This window comes from Emys orbicularis, chromosome 6, assembly GCF_028017835.1.
Source record: "Emys orbicularis isolate rEmyOrb1 chromosome 6, rEmyOrb1.hap1, whole genome shotgun sequence".
In the NCBI taxonomy this organism is placed as follows: Eukaryota; Metazoa; Chordata; order Testudines; family Emydidae; genus Emys; species Emys orbicularis.
The window spans coordinates 18074906-18090555 of NC_088688.1; the positions used below are offsets into that span (position 1 = coordinate 18074906).

Genomic DNA, 15650 nt, shown 5'->3' on the forward strand with positions numbered 1-15650 from the left:
GTGGCTCTTGCTGTAGTTCTAAAGTCTTCCCATTAACAAAACAACAACAACAACAACAACAACAACAACACACACACACACACACACAAAGAAAAAGGTAACAGGAAAACAAGAACCGAAACAAAAGGCTATTTCCCCCCCTACATTATTGTTAGCAGGGATCAGCAGAGACTAAAGAATTTCTGCATGCCCAAGTGTTGAGAAGTTAAGCACATTAGAGGGCATATCAGACATACTGAAATATAATGAAATGGAAAGCTGGAGGGGGGAAAAAAACTTCTTAAATGTATTAATTCTATATTAGAGTGAATATTAAATGCCATTTAAAAGTATATGTCACTGGCAGCCTTTCACTGATTTTTAGCTTTCTACAAAATTCTGTATTGGTTCTCCTACCATGCTCATCACTGCAGTATCTGACTGCCTTCCAGTAGTACATTCAGCTATATGACAGACATCTGTCATGTGTTGTTCATTTTTTCCTCCTCTCCCCAGAGGGTGCAGTGTGTGCACCGGAGTAAGTTGTTTGGGGTTTTTTAATACACATGTTGTTATGTATTTGTTGGAGGTCAAAGAAATGCCCCTTGCACTTGGAGTGGAGAGTGACAAGCTTTGTGATGGTCCTTGGTTCCTGAGGGACCAGTTTACTCCACGTCTCTGTCTAGCCCCTGAGAAAGTTCTGCCTCCCATGGTTTATCCTTATTGCAGAGAGTTCTGTTTGGGCCAGAGGAATGAAATTGTCAGCCACGGTCTTTATCCTGGAGCTGGAGGCAGTCTTTTAGATATCTTTAACATATTGTCAAATACACAGGTATTAGCAGAAGAAAGTGTCATGTTCTTTCCCTGTCACTTGCCACAAACCTGTTAGTTTTACCCTAACAGCTTTCTTCTATGAAACTGTCTGGTAACATGCATTTGACTGTGAAAAGCCTTTTATAGGAATTGTAATGCTGTTATCTGCCAACCGCACAATAACTAGCAAGTTTGTTTTGCGTGACGGCATTTTCTATATGTAAAATATGAATAGACCATTTCATATTCAGGCAAGAAAAAGGAATTGACATGCAACAACAACTCAGATATTTTAAACACTGTTGATCACACCAGTTTTTAGAGTTTAGATCATTTTCAGAATTGGTTCTCCACTTGTTCTGTGACTTTTCTGCCAATTTTCTCTCATCGATTACTCTTCCTTGGGTTCCAGTTGAAGGGACAGATGAACTGTAGAGACAGACTTGAAAGTATTAGTCAGCATAGTGGTTCTTTCATGGAATGACTTAGTGGTAAAGGGACTTTCCCAAGTATAGCACTTTTGTTATTTGGTAACTAGTTCAAGTCAACAGTGAGTGTATAACATTAATAACGTGTGACAATCAGAATTCAGAGTGAAAAACATATTGGTATAACTAGAGCTGTGCAACACTGGGGGGCTTTTCCATGAAATTTGTGAAGAAAACAGGCAATTTCATTTTGGGTTGGTTCATGCCAGAAAACAATCTCCCCTCTCATCTCCTACCCCAAATTCTATGAAATCACACTGAAAATGGAAAATAATTCAGCTTTCTGTATTTTTGGTCTCAGATTTTCCTTTGTCTGAAAATAAAAGGTTAAAGTATTGTTAGAACTGGTTGCACTAACTCCAGTAATTGCAAGATTGTGTCAGATTGTTGCAGTTTTTAACACTTTTATTGTTGCTTTTAGTTTTATAAGTATTGAGTTCCAGTAACATCTTCAGAGTGCTAGATATTGCACAAACACAAAAGTTTTGTTATGAAACAGAATTGCGGATGTGCTAAATTTTCTTACCAATTCATATAATTAACTTTCACCAAAAATGTCAAACCTGAAAGTTCTTTAGGTGCCTAAATTTGGATTTCAGGACCTAACTTTAGGCATCCAGGTTTGAAAGTTTTTACTTATGGCTCACAGTCACACTAAACTGTGTTTCTTCCTACCAAATCACTAGTAATGTTCAGTGCCAAACTGTGAATCCAAGAAGGCAATAGAATTAGTCTTGTGTCTCATAGTTCCCAGATTGGCCCTCAGTGCATGCCCAAGATTACTTTTATTATGATGATTATTTTTAGCAACCATGTATTTGTGATCCAAAGAGATAGTTACAGGAAAGCATATAAAATATACCTAAGTTTAAGGTTAAGTAAATAAACAGGGACATGAAGCAAACAATGTAAATAGGAAATAACACAGTGATACTAAAACCCCGTTGTTGCATTGGTACTAGGAGGCCAAGCCAATATATGGTGCATTAAATCAATTTTTAAACACGTGGCAGTTGAGCCAGTCTATACAGAGCTTGAATAGACACACAAGAAGTATGGTAAGGCTACTTTGTATTTCTCTGAAAAGCTGGGTTTTGTGTTGATATTTTAGGTTGTGTGTCTTTGAGTTTTGCTCTTTTATAAGTAGAGAGTAATGGGTCTGCTAAAGTCCCTCCTTTTCTTGAACCAGTCTTGGTATTGATCAGATTTGGACTGTTTTTTTTCTATATCTTGTGATAGATAGATAGATAGATAGATTCTGAAAAATCAGGAGAGAATATTAAGAAAAAATAAAACAAAAAGCAGAAGTGCAGAAAGATGAAGCAATGGGAGGGAAGGGAAAGGAGAGCAACTTCTGTTTCCATCCATTAGAAATTAATCACAAGTATAGCTCATACTTCTTGTAACAACATGCTAAATGAAGGACAGTATTTTACAAAGCCACCTCTGTACTTAGAAGGTTATTGTGATGCAATGTTGTATCACTCTGCGGAGCTTCTTTATGGATTAATCATGCCTTGCCCCGACACCATTCAAGTCTATTAAATACTTCCTCATAGAGAAACGCACTTCACTCCAATGTTAAAAACATTCAGGTCTGCATAGTCATATATAGCAGGAGAAGTGTGCTTCTTTGGGGACACATATTGGGTCAGGATATGCCAGAGCAATCAAAAGGATAACAAAATGGTTAAGGAACTGAGCTTCAATAAACGACTGCTTTTATTCAGGCATTTTTTCTTCATACAGTGCAAGTTCCAGGGCCAGTAGAAAACCTGCGGGCTGTATCTACCTCACCTACCTCAATTCTTCTTTCCTGGGAACCCCCTGCCTATGCAAATGGTCCAGTCCAAGGTTACAGATTGTTCTGCACAGAGACTGCTACTGGAAAAGAACAGGTGAGCAAGTTAATGGAGCTGTATGCTCTTCTTTCAGTTAGTTGTGAGAGCAGGCTTTTGCTGGACGACGTGACAAAATCAGACAGGAAGGAGAAGAAGCATTCAATCCAAGTGACCGTGGATATCTGTTCAGCTGCTTTAAACCTGTTGATAGTGGAAATTTTGGTGCTTCAATGGCATAACAGACTGGAGTGGTTACTCTTCAGGTTAAGTGCCTTGGAAATGTGCATTGAAAGGCAGTGAGTAGAGGGATTTTTTTTTAAATCAAGTCTTTGAACTGTGAGAAGTTACATGCCGCTGTAGCTGAATATTACATAGGCCTATTACAATGTACTTTAATATATAGAGGAACTCATTCTTTCACTTACACTGGTGCAAGACAGGAGTACCTCCATGGCAGTAAATGGGACGGCCTATTGAAATCCACGTTAGTCTTATGATTTACTTAAATGGCAGCAGGATCAAGCAATATGGAGTCACACCAGAATACATTGGTGTAAGCGGGAGAGAAACAAGCCCTTAGTTTACCTTTCTTATCCAAAGTCTAGAAACAAAGTAAAGGGCCCTCCCCTTATAAAAGTTCTATAGATTTTTCAGACACTACTGATGTTAAGGGAAGTTTTACACAGGAAATGGGTGTAGATATGATCTAATTTATTTCCTCAGTGGCTCATTTTCCCTTTCCTCAGGGCCCAGTCCATTCTAGGAGTGTAAAATATATAAACCCAGTCTAGGCATTATCGGTATTTCTTACAAATGCAGGGCCAGCGCAACCTATTAGGTGACCTAGGCGGTCGCCTAGGGCACTACAATTTGGGGGGCAGCGACCGTGGTGGTATTTCGGCAGCGGGACCTTCCGCCGCCTCTGTGGGGGGCGGCATTTCGGGGCGGGACCTTCCGCTGCCTAGGGCGGCAGAAAAGCTGGCGGCGCTCCTGTACAAATGAGAGAGATTAACAAAGGGAATTTGCATCATCGTTATTATTGGTGTTCTGCAATGACTGTGTGTTTTTATGTGGAAACATATAAGATCATGGTCTCAGCTCCAAGGATCCTGCACTCTAGCAAATAAACAGTTTAAACAGTTCAGGCTGTTAACATAGTACATCAGTAGCAGATGTAAAGTTAAGGTGGCCTAGTGATCCTGTAGAGGTCATTGAGAGATGCTATGTGGATGAAATGTGACTTTAAAAAAAAAGAGAGATTTAGAGGAGGACAGTATAGTAAAATAGAGACTCCCTTTTTCTCCATCTGAGCCAGTTTAATTTATTAGTAGCCTGTAAGAGTCACAGGCATCATAAATCCCAGCGTAGATTTATCTCGCTTCTTCACCCCCCAAAATCTTCTCTCTCTTCTCTTGTCTTCCTTTATTTCACACTCTCCTTTTCTCCTAGAATTTCCCCATGACTCATAGTCCTTATTTGCTCCTTTCTCTTCCCTTCTTCCTTTCCCTATCACTATCTTATGGGAGAAGGAGTGATTGATTTAAGCAAGGAATCTTTCTACTGTGCTTTAAATAACAACTAAACCAAAGGTCTAAGCACCAGAGTCAGCTATATCTTGAAATATGGCAGTTTAATATCAGAGAGTCTATTGAGAACTGAGCCGTAACAAGCAATGCTATGTTACAAATTACCTTTTACAGCAACTTAAATAAGGATTTAGCATTACCTCTTAGACAGAGAAAAACCCTACTGTCTAATCTGTTCATCCCCTAGCATTACTGTCATACCTTCTTTAACATTTCCCCTTAGTAACAATTATCACTTTTATGTGCCCAGAATATAGACGTTGATGGACTATCATACAAACTGGAGGGGCTGAAAAAATTCACGGAATACACCTTACGATTCTTGGCTTATAACCGCTATGGCCCTGGGGTGTCCACTGAAGATCTTACCGTCATGACGCTTTCTGATGGTAAGTTAGAACTACAGATGCCAGGATGGACAATGTAAGGAGAAGAAAAATGTGCACTTTGTGGATTAACATCACAGATCGCTATGTATAAAGTTTTATCCTGGGACCAGGACAAATTTAGGATTTCCTATACTATATACTCAGTTCAAGTCAATGATAGGCATGACAAACTAAATGAAAATTGACAACCAAAATGTAAACAATTAAATAAAATAAATAAATAAATATCTTCAGGTCTTTTTCAGAGGCAGAAATCATAGATTCATTGTCTGCCCATTATATCGTTTCACAGGGTGTTTAGAGTCGTATCCCTCATGATCATTTGTCCTTTTCATTTTTCCTAGTTTGGTAGAAGGTTGTTACATAGCATGATGCTATCTGTACCCTCCCTTTCCATTTCCTGATGTTATACACAGGTTTGTCCTCACCACTTTTTAATGGAAAATATTTTATTATATCTGGTAATCTGAAGAAACACCTTTCTAGATCTTCCTCATATTTGGAACACTGGAGTAGAACATGTCTGTTTTACTTTCTTCTCTGTCACAGTGATTGCATAGTCGCTCTTCCTTTGGCTTGCACTGTGCTTTGTGTCTCCGCATTCTTGGGGTATTGTATTGAAGTTTATTTTGTGCTTGGAAACATCTAATGCCTGATGTTCATGTGTAAGTGCTGCAGTGGCTCCTGATGAAGTCAGTGAGCCTGATTCCCACACTTGTAAATCAGGAGTAACTCCATTGATCAGTTTGGCTACAGAGGTGTAAAACCAGTGTAAATTATAGGAGAATTAGCCCAATAATTGGGTATACAAAAAATGGATCTGTGTGTCGTTCTGATGGTACCTTGATGACTTCTCTGGGTAGATTTTTTTACTGCTAGAAACTTGTTACAACTTTTTAGAGGAAAACAGAACCCTAAAAGTTAGTAGGGAGTAATTAATATTGGTGGTGGTAGAGTTGGATGGGGGGGGGGAAAGGGGAAGTGGGGCATGAGATAAAACAAAGGTAGATGAGAATTTAAGAAAAGAGGTCCAGTTTCTCAGTGGGTATAAAACCCAGATGTCTCCAATGTCTTCAGTGGAGCAACACCAATGTACGCCATCTGAGAATCTGACTCAGAGAGAGAGCTCTTAAACGAAAAGATTTGCATTTGCATCCAAGGGCGCCTATGCCTGGGTCTGAGTTGAAAAAACGATAAATTCCACATGGTGCAAAAGAACTATTTAGGTGGGGATTTTTACAATTGCATGTAATCTGATTGCTGTGGTTTTTTCCTGTGTGTTTATGAATTTAGGTATTCAAATTACAGGCTCTGCTCCTGTCCTGTATTTGAATCACGGTTTGACTTAAGCTCACAATAGTGCTGTCTTTACCAGGGCTGTGTCTTCACTACAAAAAAGGTGGTTTTTTACACTTAGGTAACTATCTTGCTGTAAAATCCTAGTGGAGACAAGGCACACACCCAGATGGGGATATAGAGTTGACCTTGACTAGCAGAACACTTAATTAACACATTTTAAAACACCACTTTGCAGCCAGTGGAGGCAAAGACATGGTGCATGTAGATCTATTAGCTAGCACACTTGCTATAAACATTTCCTTTTCCTAATCTAGGCAGTGCCTATGATGGAAGAAAAGATTTAAATAGATAAGGATGAACCCTTGTCTCAAATTCTGTTGTATTTACAAATATTTCCCTTACTAAAAACAAATATTTGCTAACCTACAGAACTGGTAAAAACACTATGATAATATTATTGTAGGTTGTAGTGTTTCAGACCATCATTGTAGTATCCCTTATAAGGTTCATCTGTGATACCCACACCTCATTTGGCACTTCAACTTTCAATTATTTTACATTTGATACCTCTTCAATATTTTTTTCAAGTACTACTTCTGCCTATCCATCTAATTCAGTCATCACTTGTAATACAGATTGGATCTTGGCAGAATAAATTACTTCACACTTATAATTATAAAAACAAAAGGAAAACAAGTGAAAATGAATATTTTGCATAATTTATGTAGATATAATTCAGACTGTGAAGTGTAGTACTGTGGCTCTGTTCTCCACTTTGGTTTTAAATGTCATCATAAGTGAGGAAGGGAGAGATTGTTATTCATGAGTCTGAAAATTATCCTCTGCAAATTTTTTAGAAGATTTCACCTCTTTGGGAGCACAAAATGTCACTAAAGAGAAGGCTTTCATGACACTATTTCAGAAAACAGAAGAATGGAGAATAGCATATGGCATCACAAGAAGCATTTAACTTCTCTGTTGTTAAGCAAGGGGAGAAGGTGGGGTGCTGGTCTGAAATGAAATCTATTGGTACCAGTTTTACGTTGTTTTGCAGATGTGTACATGATGCAAGTGTGTAGATTTGCTTCATGCTGCCCCCCCCTCCCCCGCCCCAAGTGGGTTCCATTTTTGAGGGCCAGCAGGTGACTAAAAGTTACAAAAATCTCTTGCTCCAGAGCAAGCTTCTTGTCAGTTGCAGGTTCAGCTTACAGGAAAGGAGCAGGCAGGCAGTGGACATAGATGATGTGGTGTAAATTATCATGAATTTCTAAAACTAATTCAGTGCTCTTGGTTTTGGTTTTGTTGGTGGGGGTGAGCTGCCCAGCAGAGAATTAAGAATTTTACCCAGGTTCCTCTCCTCTTTTAGAGCTAACAGATTTTTCAATATCCAGGAGATATTTGTAAAACTATTGTAATGTTCTGTGGCAAGGACAGTCAAATTTTGATCCTGTCAACTTAGATTTTGTCCTTTTAACTCATCCCACTGAATACAGCAATTGCAGCACACACAGATGTAAAACTGCCCGTGGTGCTGCAGGGAGGTGTGAACTGTAGCTTTTTGCAACACCGGGGACTTGGTGTAGTAAGGGGAGGAGAAGAAGGTGTCTTTAAGACATCTTTCCATTTTCCTGATCCTGGGGCCACTAGGAGACATTTAAGCCTTTGACATAATTTAGAGCAGCCTATGGACTAAATTATACCAGACTCCGTGGTGCCATTGGGACCACTCCTCTGGCCAAAGAAAGGCTGGAGCCTGGACTTTCTGGCCCTGCTCCCCCCACTACATTCCCAAAGTGTGTGTGCGGGGGGCGGGGAGGAGAAGTATATCTTTAGGACACCTTTTCAGTTGTTTTGCACTGCCACAATAGCTCAGAAGTGGTTGGTAGAGGGGTCTGGGATGTGGCCTGCTATATATAATATCATACAGTGATAGAATCATAGAATATCAGGATTGGAAGGGACCTCAGGAGGTCATCTAGTCCAACCCCCTGCTCAAAGCAGGACCAATCCCCAACTAAATCATCCCAGCCAGGGCTTTGTCAAACCAGGCCCTAAAAACCTCTAAGGAAGGAGATTCCACCACCTCCCTAGGTAACCCATTCCAGTGCTTCACCACCCTCCTAGTAAAAAAGTTTTTCCTAATATCCAACCTAAACCTCCCCCACTGCAACTTGAGACCATTACTCCTTGTTCTGTCATCTGCTATCACTGAGAACAGTCTAGATCCATCCTCTTTGGAACCCCCTTTCAGGTAGTTGAAAGCAGCTATCAAATCCCCCCTCATTCTTCTCTTCCGCAGACTAAATAAGCCCAGTTCCCTCAGCCTCTCCTCGTAAGTCATGTGCTCCAGCCCCCTAATCATTTTTGTTGCCTTCCACTGGATTCTTTCCAATTTTTCGTATTCTTCTTGTAGTGTGGGGCCCAAAACTGGACACAGTACTCCAGATGAGGCCTCACCAATGCCGAATAGAGGGGAATGCTCACGTCCCTTGATCTGCTGGCAATGGTCCTACTTATACAGCCCAAAATGCCGTTAGCCTTCTTGGCAACAAGGGCACACTGTTGACTCATATCCAGCTTCCCGTCCACTGTAACCCCTAGGTCCTTTTCTGCAGAACTGCTGCCTAGCCATTCAGTCCCTAGTCTGTAGCAGTGCATGGGATTCTTCCATCCTAAGTGCAGGACTCTGCACTTGTCCTTGTTGAACCTCATCAGATTTCTTTTGGCCCAATCCTCTAATTTGTCTAGGTCCCTCTGTATCCTATCCCTACCCTCCAGCATATCTACCACTCCTCCCAGTTTAGTGTCATCTGCAAACTTGCTGAGGGTGCAGTCCACCCCACCGTCCAGATCATTAATGAAGATATTGAACAAAACCGGCCCCAGGACCAACCCTTGAGGCACTCCGCTTGATACCGGCTGCCAACTAGATATGGAGCCATTGATCGCTACCCGTTGAGTCCGATGATCTAGCCAGCTTTCTATCCCCCTTATAGTCCATTTCATCCATTGATCTGAGTTCCCACAAAAACACTATGCACGGCGAAGGAGGGAAGGGAATTAAAGAGTGTGAAGCTAAAAGTGATATAGTTAAGATGTGTAGGACCAAAACTTATTACAATTATTTTATTTCAGTAGAATTTAGAGACTACAACCAAGATTAGGGCCTTATTCTGCTATGTACTATACAAACAAATAGTAATAGACATCCCCACCCCAAAAAACTTATGATCTAAATCAGGGGTCGGCAACCTTTCAGAAGTGGTGTGCCGAGTCTTCATTTATTCACTCTAATTTAAGGTTTCGCATGCCAGTAATACATTTTAACGATTTTAGAAGGTCTCTTTCTATAAGTCTATAATATATAACTAAACTATTGTTGTATGTAAAGTAAATAAGGTTTTTAAAATGTTTAAGAAGCTTCATGTAAAATTAAATTAAAATGCAGAGGCCCCCGGACCGGTGGCCAAGACCCGGGCAGTGTGAGTGCCACTGAAAATCAGCTTGTGTGCCGCCTTTGGCACGCGTGACATAGGTTGCCTACCCCTGATCTAAATAGATCAGACAGACAAAGGGTGGGAGATGGAGAGCAGAGACAAAGAGAAATTAAGTAGGAAGGCTGTATAGAGCAAGGGATTAAACATAGGTCTCCAAAATCCCAGACTAGTGTTTTAACCACAAGACCAACCTTCCTCTCTAAAACATAATTACCAACAATTTTTTCTGATCTCTTTGCAAAGACCACGTAATCTTATTTTATTTCTCCAAGAGTGCTGATAGCCCATCATTTATGATGAATACTACAACAAACTTGTGTAGGTGTACAGTTGAAAAAGGTGTACAGATTTCCTTTTCAGTCTTCCAAGGGTTTATTTTATACAGGACAAAAAATAAAATTATGAAGAAGCCTTGATACTGTTGTTCTACCTGATTTTCTTTGTTGCTGTACATACTACTGTATCATTGCTTGTGTAGGTCCTCACCTCGCCTCCTGTGTTCATGTGTCCTTTTTTCTGTGTGTCCTTCACTGTGGGCTGTAATACTTTGGTCTAATTTCAGTTGTTGGTTTTAGTGTGTGAGTGTTGGGTTATATTAATGTCCTGTGATACAAAGTAGGTCAGACTAGATGATCTTGTGGTCCCTTATGGTCTTAAATTCTGTGGCACTTTCACAGTATATGATACAGTAGATGGTGTCATGAAGAAGCCTAGCATACTATTTCCTTGCATGCCTGTAGGAAGAAATTATCCATGAAGCTCTGGGATATAACATACAGTCTAAGAAATATACTTTAATCACAGGGATTTATTGTAGCTTCTTCAATTCCAGGAACTATAGAATCACAGACTTATAGAATTTACCAGATCTTTAATGTTTAGTTTTCTGTTTAATATACAGCTCAGTTAATATTTGGTCAGGCTGTTTGCCATTCCAGAAATGCTTTGAGCTATCATGCCTATGAATTTGTCAAAATGTGTTTAAACCCAGAAATTGGCAAACAGTTTTATTTAATTCTTTCTGAATATTTGATTAAAAATAATTAATATCCATAATGATAATATGAATACACTTTAAAAAAAAAGTTAAGGAGTGAGTATCAACCTGACAAAGTCAGGACACTGAGCATATAAAAATAATGAGGAGTCCGGTGGCAACTTAAAGACTTACAGATTTATTAGAAGTGGGTTTTTTACCCACGAAAGCTTATGCCCAAATAAATCTGTTAGTCTTTAAGGTGCCACCAGACTCCTCATTGTTTTTGTGGATACAGACTAACATGGTTACCCCCGATACTTGAGCATATAAAGTTATTCAGACATCAACAGCTGGTTCTATAACCTGAGCTATTCATGTGTTTACTTTCAGGTGTGTGTGTGTGGGGGGGGAGGGCAGGGAGGAGGGACAGTCACAGTGGCAGAGGAAATGCAGGCTGTTATAGTATTTAATGTAGAAAATTACCAGAATCGGTGTGGTTCTAACTCACAAGAGTGCAGATTTCTCCTATGCAAACACTCTGTGAGAGGTGTCATGCTTTAGGACTCCTTGGGGTTCTGCTGACACCCCAATTCTCTTGGGTATAGCTAGCTCCAACTAAAGAATATTATCAGACCTCTCTATGGTATGTATATAGACTCCCCTTTACTCCCCACAGTATCTTGTAGTGAGATAGGGAAGTGCTAATATCCCCATTTTACAGATGGGTAACTGAGACACAGAGAGGGCTAAATGATTTCCCCCAGGTCAAACAGACATTCTGTGGCAGGTCAGAGACTTGATCTCAGGTATCCCAGGTCTTAGGTTAGTGCCCCTAAGCACTAGACCATCCTTCCTCTCACAGTTCCTGCCTATATAATCTCTAAGGTCTGTAATGCCTAGTTTAATTATCTAATGTAATCTAAATGGATATATGGCCTCATCATGAAATCACCTGAGCACCTGCCAAGTACTTAACACCAGTAGTGGCAGCTTCTCTGACCTTGTCCCCCAGCCCATCTCCTCCCCATTCCAATCTGTCCGAAATGTGGTGCTTAGGGAGCTCCTGCAGAACAGCTCCATGTTGTGCAAAAGGCGCTTACTATAAATCTCATCAAATGTGAGTGAATACTCCAATCCTTTGAGCCGCGAAACCATGGTGGTTACACACTGCAATAGGCGACACAGGGGAAAGGATTTCCCTGACACAGAAAATACTATTCAGCAGAAAAGTTGTGTGTTTTTTCCTTTATCTCAAGTAGGTGGAGTTTTGGATATCTGGATAACTCTGGAAAGTACTACTTCTTATTGTTTTCCAGCCTTTTCCTTGAAAAGTGGAGACTTATTCCATCCTCTTGATTTCCAAGTTTATCCTCTCATCTCTGTCTGTATTTTAGAGTATAAACTCTTCTGGGCAGAGCCTGGCTTTATTTCTGTTTGGCACAGCCCTGAGCATATTGTCAGTACTTAAAAATACAAATAAATAACTGCAATCTGTCTATTAGGATGTGTGGTCTGCACTATAAAAAAAGAATACAAGCTTCTGTTCAGTTCTGAAGAGTGACTCTGTAGCAATGGTGGGTAGGTTACTAGTTTATTGTCTCTCAAAGATTCCATATCAGATCTTCTCAGTTTACAAGTACGACATGATTTTTTTTGGTAACTTCCAGATTTGCAAATATAGCCTGGGATTTGAAAGTAAAGATGTGTTCATTCGAGTGCATGCACCAATGCTAGTAAGGAAGATTTTTCAGGCAACATTCTGCCTCCCCTACAACTCTGCAACCCACTGTCTTAAATTTCTGAATGTGATTGCACAGGTGTAAACGAGGCCTGAATTTAGCCTTGCATTTGGAAGTTAGTTAAAAATAGATGACAAGAAAACTGCTTAATCCCACTCTCCAGATACATGTGTTTTTTTATTGAACCATAAGAAGTTTCATATTCAGAGTGACTCTCAGTCATGACTCCTACCCCTACCCCTGAGCCATGCTACATATAATCTGAAGTTATATTAGTTTGTTTTTGATTGGCCACATCAAAAATAAATATAATGTACTATGTTTTGAAAAATGCGATGATGCAGCAAAGGAAGGCAAAGAGACAGCGCTTAATGATCTGAGGGGTAATTGCACTTGGCAACATTTGTTTTTGAATATGGAGGAAGAGTTAATCTGGAGTTTTTTGTGCTTTTGTACCTGCTTAGTTTGATGACACAGCAGAGTCATTGCCTATGGAGAGCACATTTGGTGCTTTTAAAATTGTATGAATGTGAAAGAGTTGCAAAATCTGTTGTAAGGATTTGGGTCTGGATCCAAAGACCACTAATGTTAATGGAAGTGTATTCACATTGACTTCACTAAACTTTAGGTTATTGGTTTATCAAGAGCAAGGAGAAGTCTCTAAATACCTAGATTATAATGGAACAATGATTAATCAAACATAATGGAACCATTGATAAGTCTCATGCGTTTACAAAGAACAAATTGCACCAGACAAATTCAATTGCTTTGTTTGATCAAGGTACAAAACCGCTAGAAGTACGAAATAAAGCAATTGTAATCTTTCTAGACTGTTGTAAAGCATTTGATGCAGTGACCCACAGATTTTTTGTTTTGCCTAAAATATTAAATCACATTGTCTTGGTTATGAGTACTGTCTCATTGGCTGAAGTATAGTACACAAAGGTAAAGACAATCAGCAATGTTCCTATGAAGGTGACTCTGATTGGTACTGGGTCTGGATTTATTTAGCATGTTGATTGAAGATCTGGAAGAAGGGATAAACAGCACATTAATTAAATTTGCACACGAAACCAAATTGGGAGGTGTTGCACACAGTGAGGACAGAGAAATAATGAAAAAGTTATCAATGTGGACAGGAAAAGCAATTACAGTCAACCTGGAGAAATGCTGGCTAATGCATTTGGGGGAGGAATCTTTTGAAACAGACAATCAATAGCAGTAATACTTGGAAAAGGAATAATGACAAAAAAGGCCTAAGGTGATAATGGAGATCAAATTATATTCGACATTGAAGTTTAATGTGGTAATTAAAAAATGCAAGTTTGATCTGCATGGGTGGTGACATCCCACCTTAATTCAGGAGACACAAGTTGCTTATGGCACTGATCAGATAGCCTTTAAAATCCCACATTTCTAAACACCTCAGTATTAGTGAGGATTGGACCTCAAAATATTTTCCATTACCTAAGCACCTACAAATTTGAATGCTGACCACCACCACCAAGAGAAAGTGAAAGATCCACCCATCTCTTTGTTGTAGCCTTACCATAATGCTCATACACAGATGCACTATGCCAAAACCAACCAGACAAACACTCTTACTTGTCCTCAGGATAAGATAGAGGGGGCGGGGGGAAAACAGATGCTGTTCTTCACCATTCCTGCTTCTTCCTGGGCAGGAGGGGAAAAGAAAAAAATCGGGTCTTTTTATAGATTGCGAGCATAGCATTTTTATAAGTGTACAATTCCTTCACACAGCATCATGATGATCGTCTTACAAATACTGATATACTATATATAGGAATGTTATCTGAATTCTTGCTTCTCTAAAATAACTCATGAGAACAGGCTTTCTTGTGTGAAATCAGTTATTCACTGTTTCTGATCAGGTCAGTAATATCACAGGAATACCGTAATCACTTCTCTTTTTGGCTTGAAATATTAAGTACCCTGCAGATATAGATTCTCTGTCTCTAAATTCGTTGAAATGAAGTATTGAATATAATCTCTGGAGTAACTGATGAGCAACCACAGCTCCCTTAGATATTGAGCAGCTGTATTGACCCTTGTATACCAACATATTATTGGTGGTATTATTATTTGAATTATGGTACTGCATGCGTCTGACGAAGTGGGTATTCACCCACGAAAGCTTATGCTCCAATACATCTGTTAGTCTATAAGGTGCCACAGGACTCTTTGTTGCTTGGTACTGCCTAAGGCTCCAATCAAGACTGGGGCTCCATTGTACTAGGCACTGCTAGAAACAAATAGTAAGGAACAGTCCCTGTCCCATCGAGTTTAGGGTAATCCATGGAACTATCATTTATATTCACTACTACGATCCTGTTCTTCCAACACATTAAGAAGCCACCACACCCATAGGTAATTTGTTCCAATTCTTAATTACCATCACTGTAAAAAAACATATGCCTTATTTCCAGTGTGAATGGCTTCCAGCCATTGGATCTTGTCCTTGTCTGCTAGATTAAAGATCTCTCTACTATTAGAAATCTTCGCCTTATTCATATTGTTATAGATCACAATCAAGTGTCCTTTTAATTTTCTTTTTGTTTAAGTTAAATAGACTGAGCTTCTTTAGTCTCTCACTGTAAGGCAGGTTTTCCAGACCTCAAATCATTTTTGTAGCTCTATTCTGACCTTTTTCAAATTCGTCAACACCATTTTTAAATTGTGGACAATACAAATGGAGACAGTATTCTAGTAATGGTTTCACTAATATCATACATGATAGTATTAACAGCTCCCTACTCCTAATAAATATTTACTTCTTATAATCCAAGGATCATATTTGGTCTGTTAGCCACAACATCACACTGTGATCTCATGTTCAGATGATTATTCACTGTGGTCCCTAAGTTCTTCACTGAGTCACTGTTTTCTTAAAAGCTGTCTTCAAAAGCTAAGGACTGTTATGAAGAATTGTTCTCCATATCTTCTGTAGGTCAGACAAGAAGTAACAGGCTTAATCTGCATCAAGGGAGATTTTGATTAGATGTCAGGAACAACTTTCTAA

General features: G+C 39.5%; 1 protein-coding gene across 1 annotated transcript in view; it reads left to right on the plus strand.

Annotated features, from left to right (window-relative positions):
* The window catches only part of DCC (DCC netrin 1 receptor), a 923941-nt gene that overhangs the window by 690341 nt on the left and 217950 nt on the right, over window positions 1–15650 (plus strand). The window contains exons 10-11 of the mRNA XM_065406266.1: window positions 3030–3178; window positions 4958–5096. Of these exons, the coding sequence (XP_065262338.1) occupies window positions 3030–3178; window positions 4958–5096 (288 nt within the window). The remainder of the gene's footprint in view (window positions 1–3029; window positions 3179–4957; window positions 5097–15650) is intronic.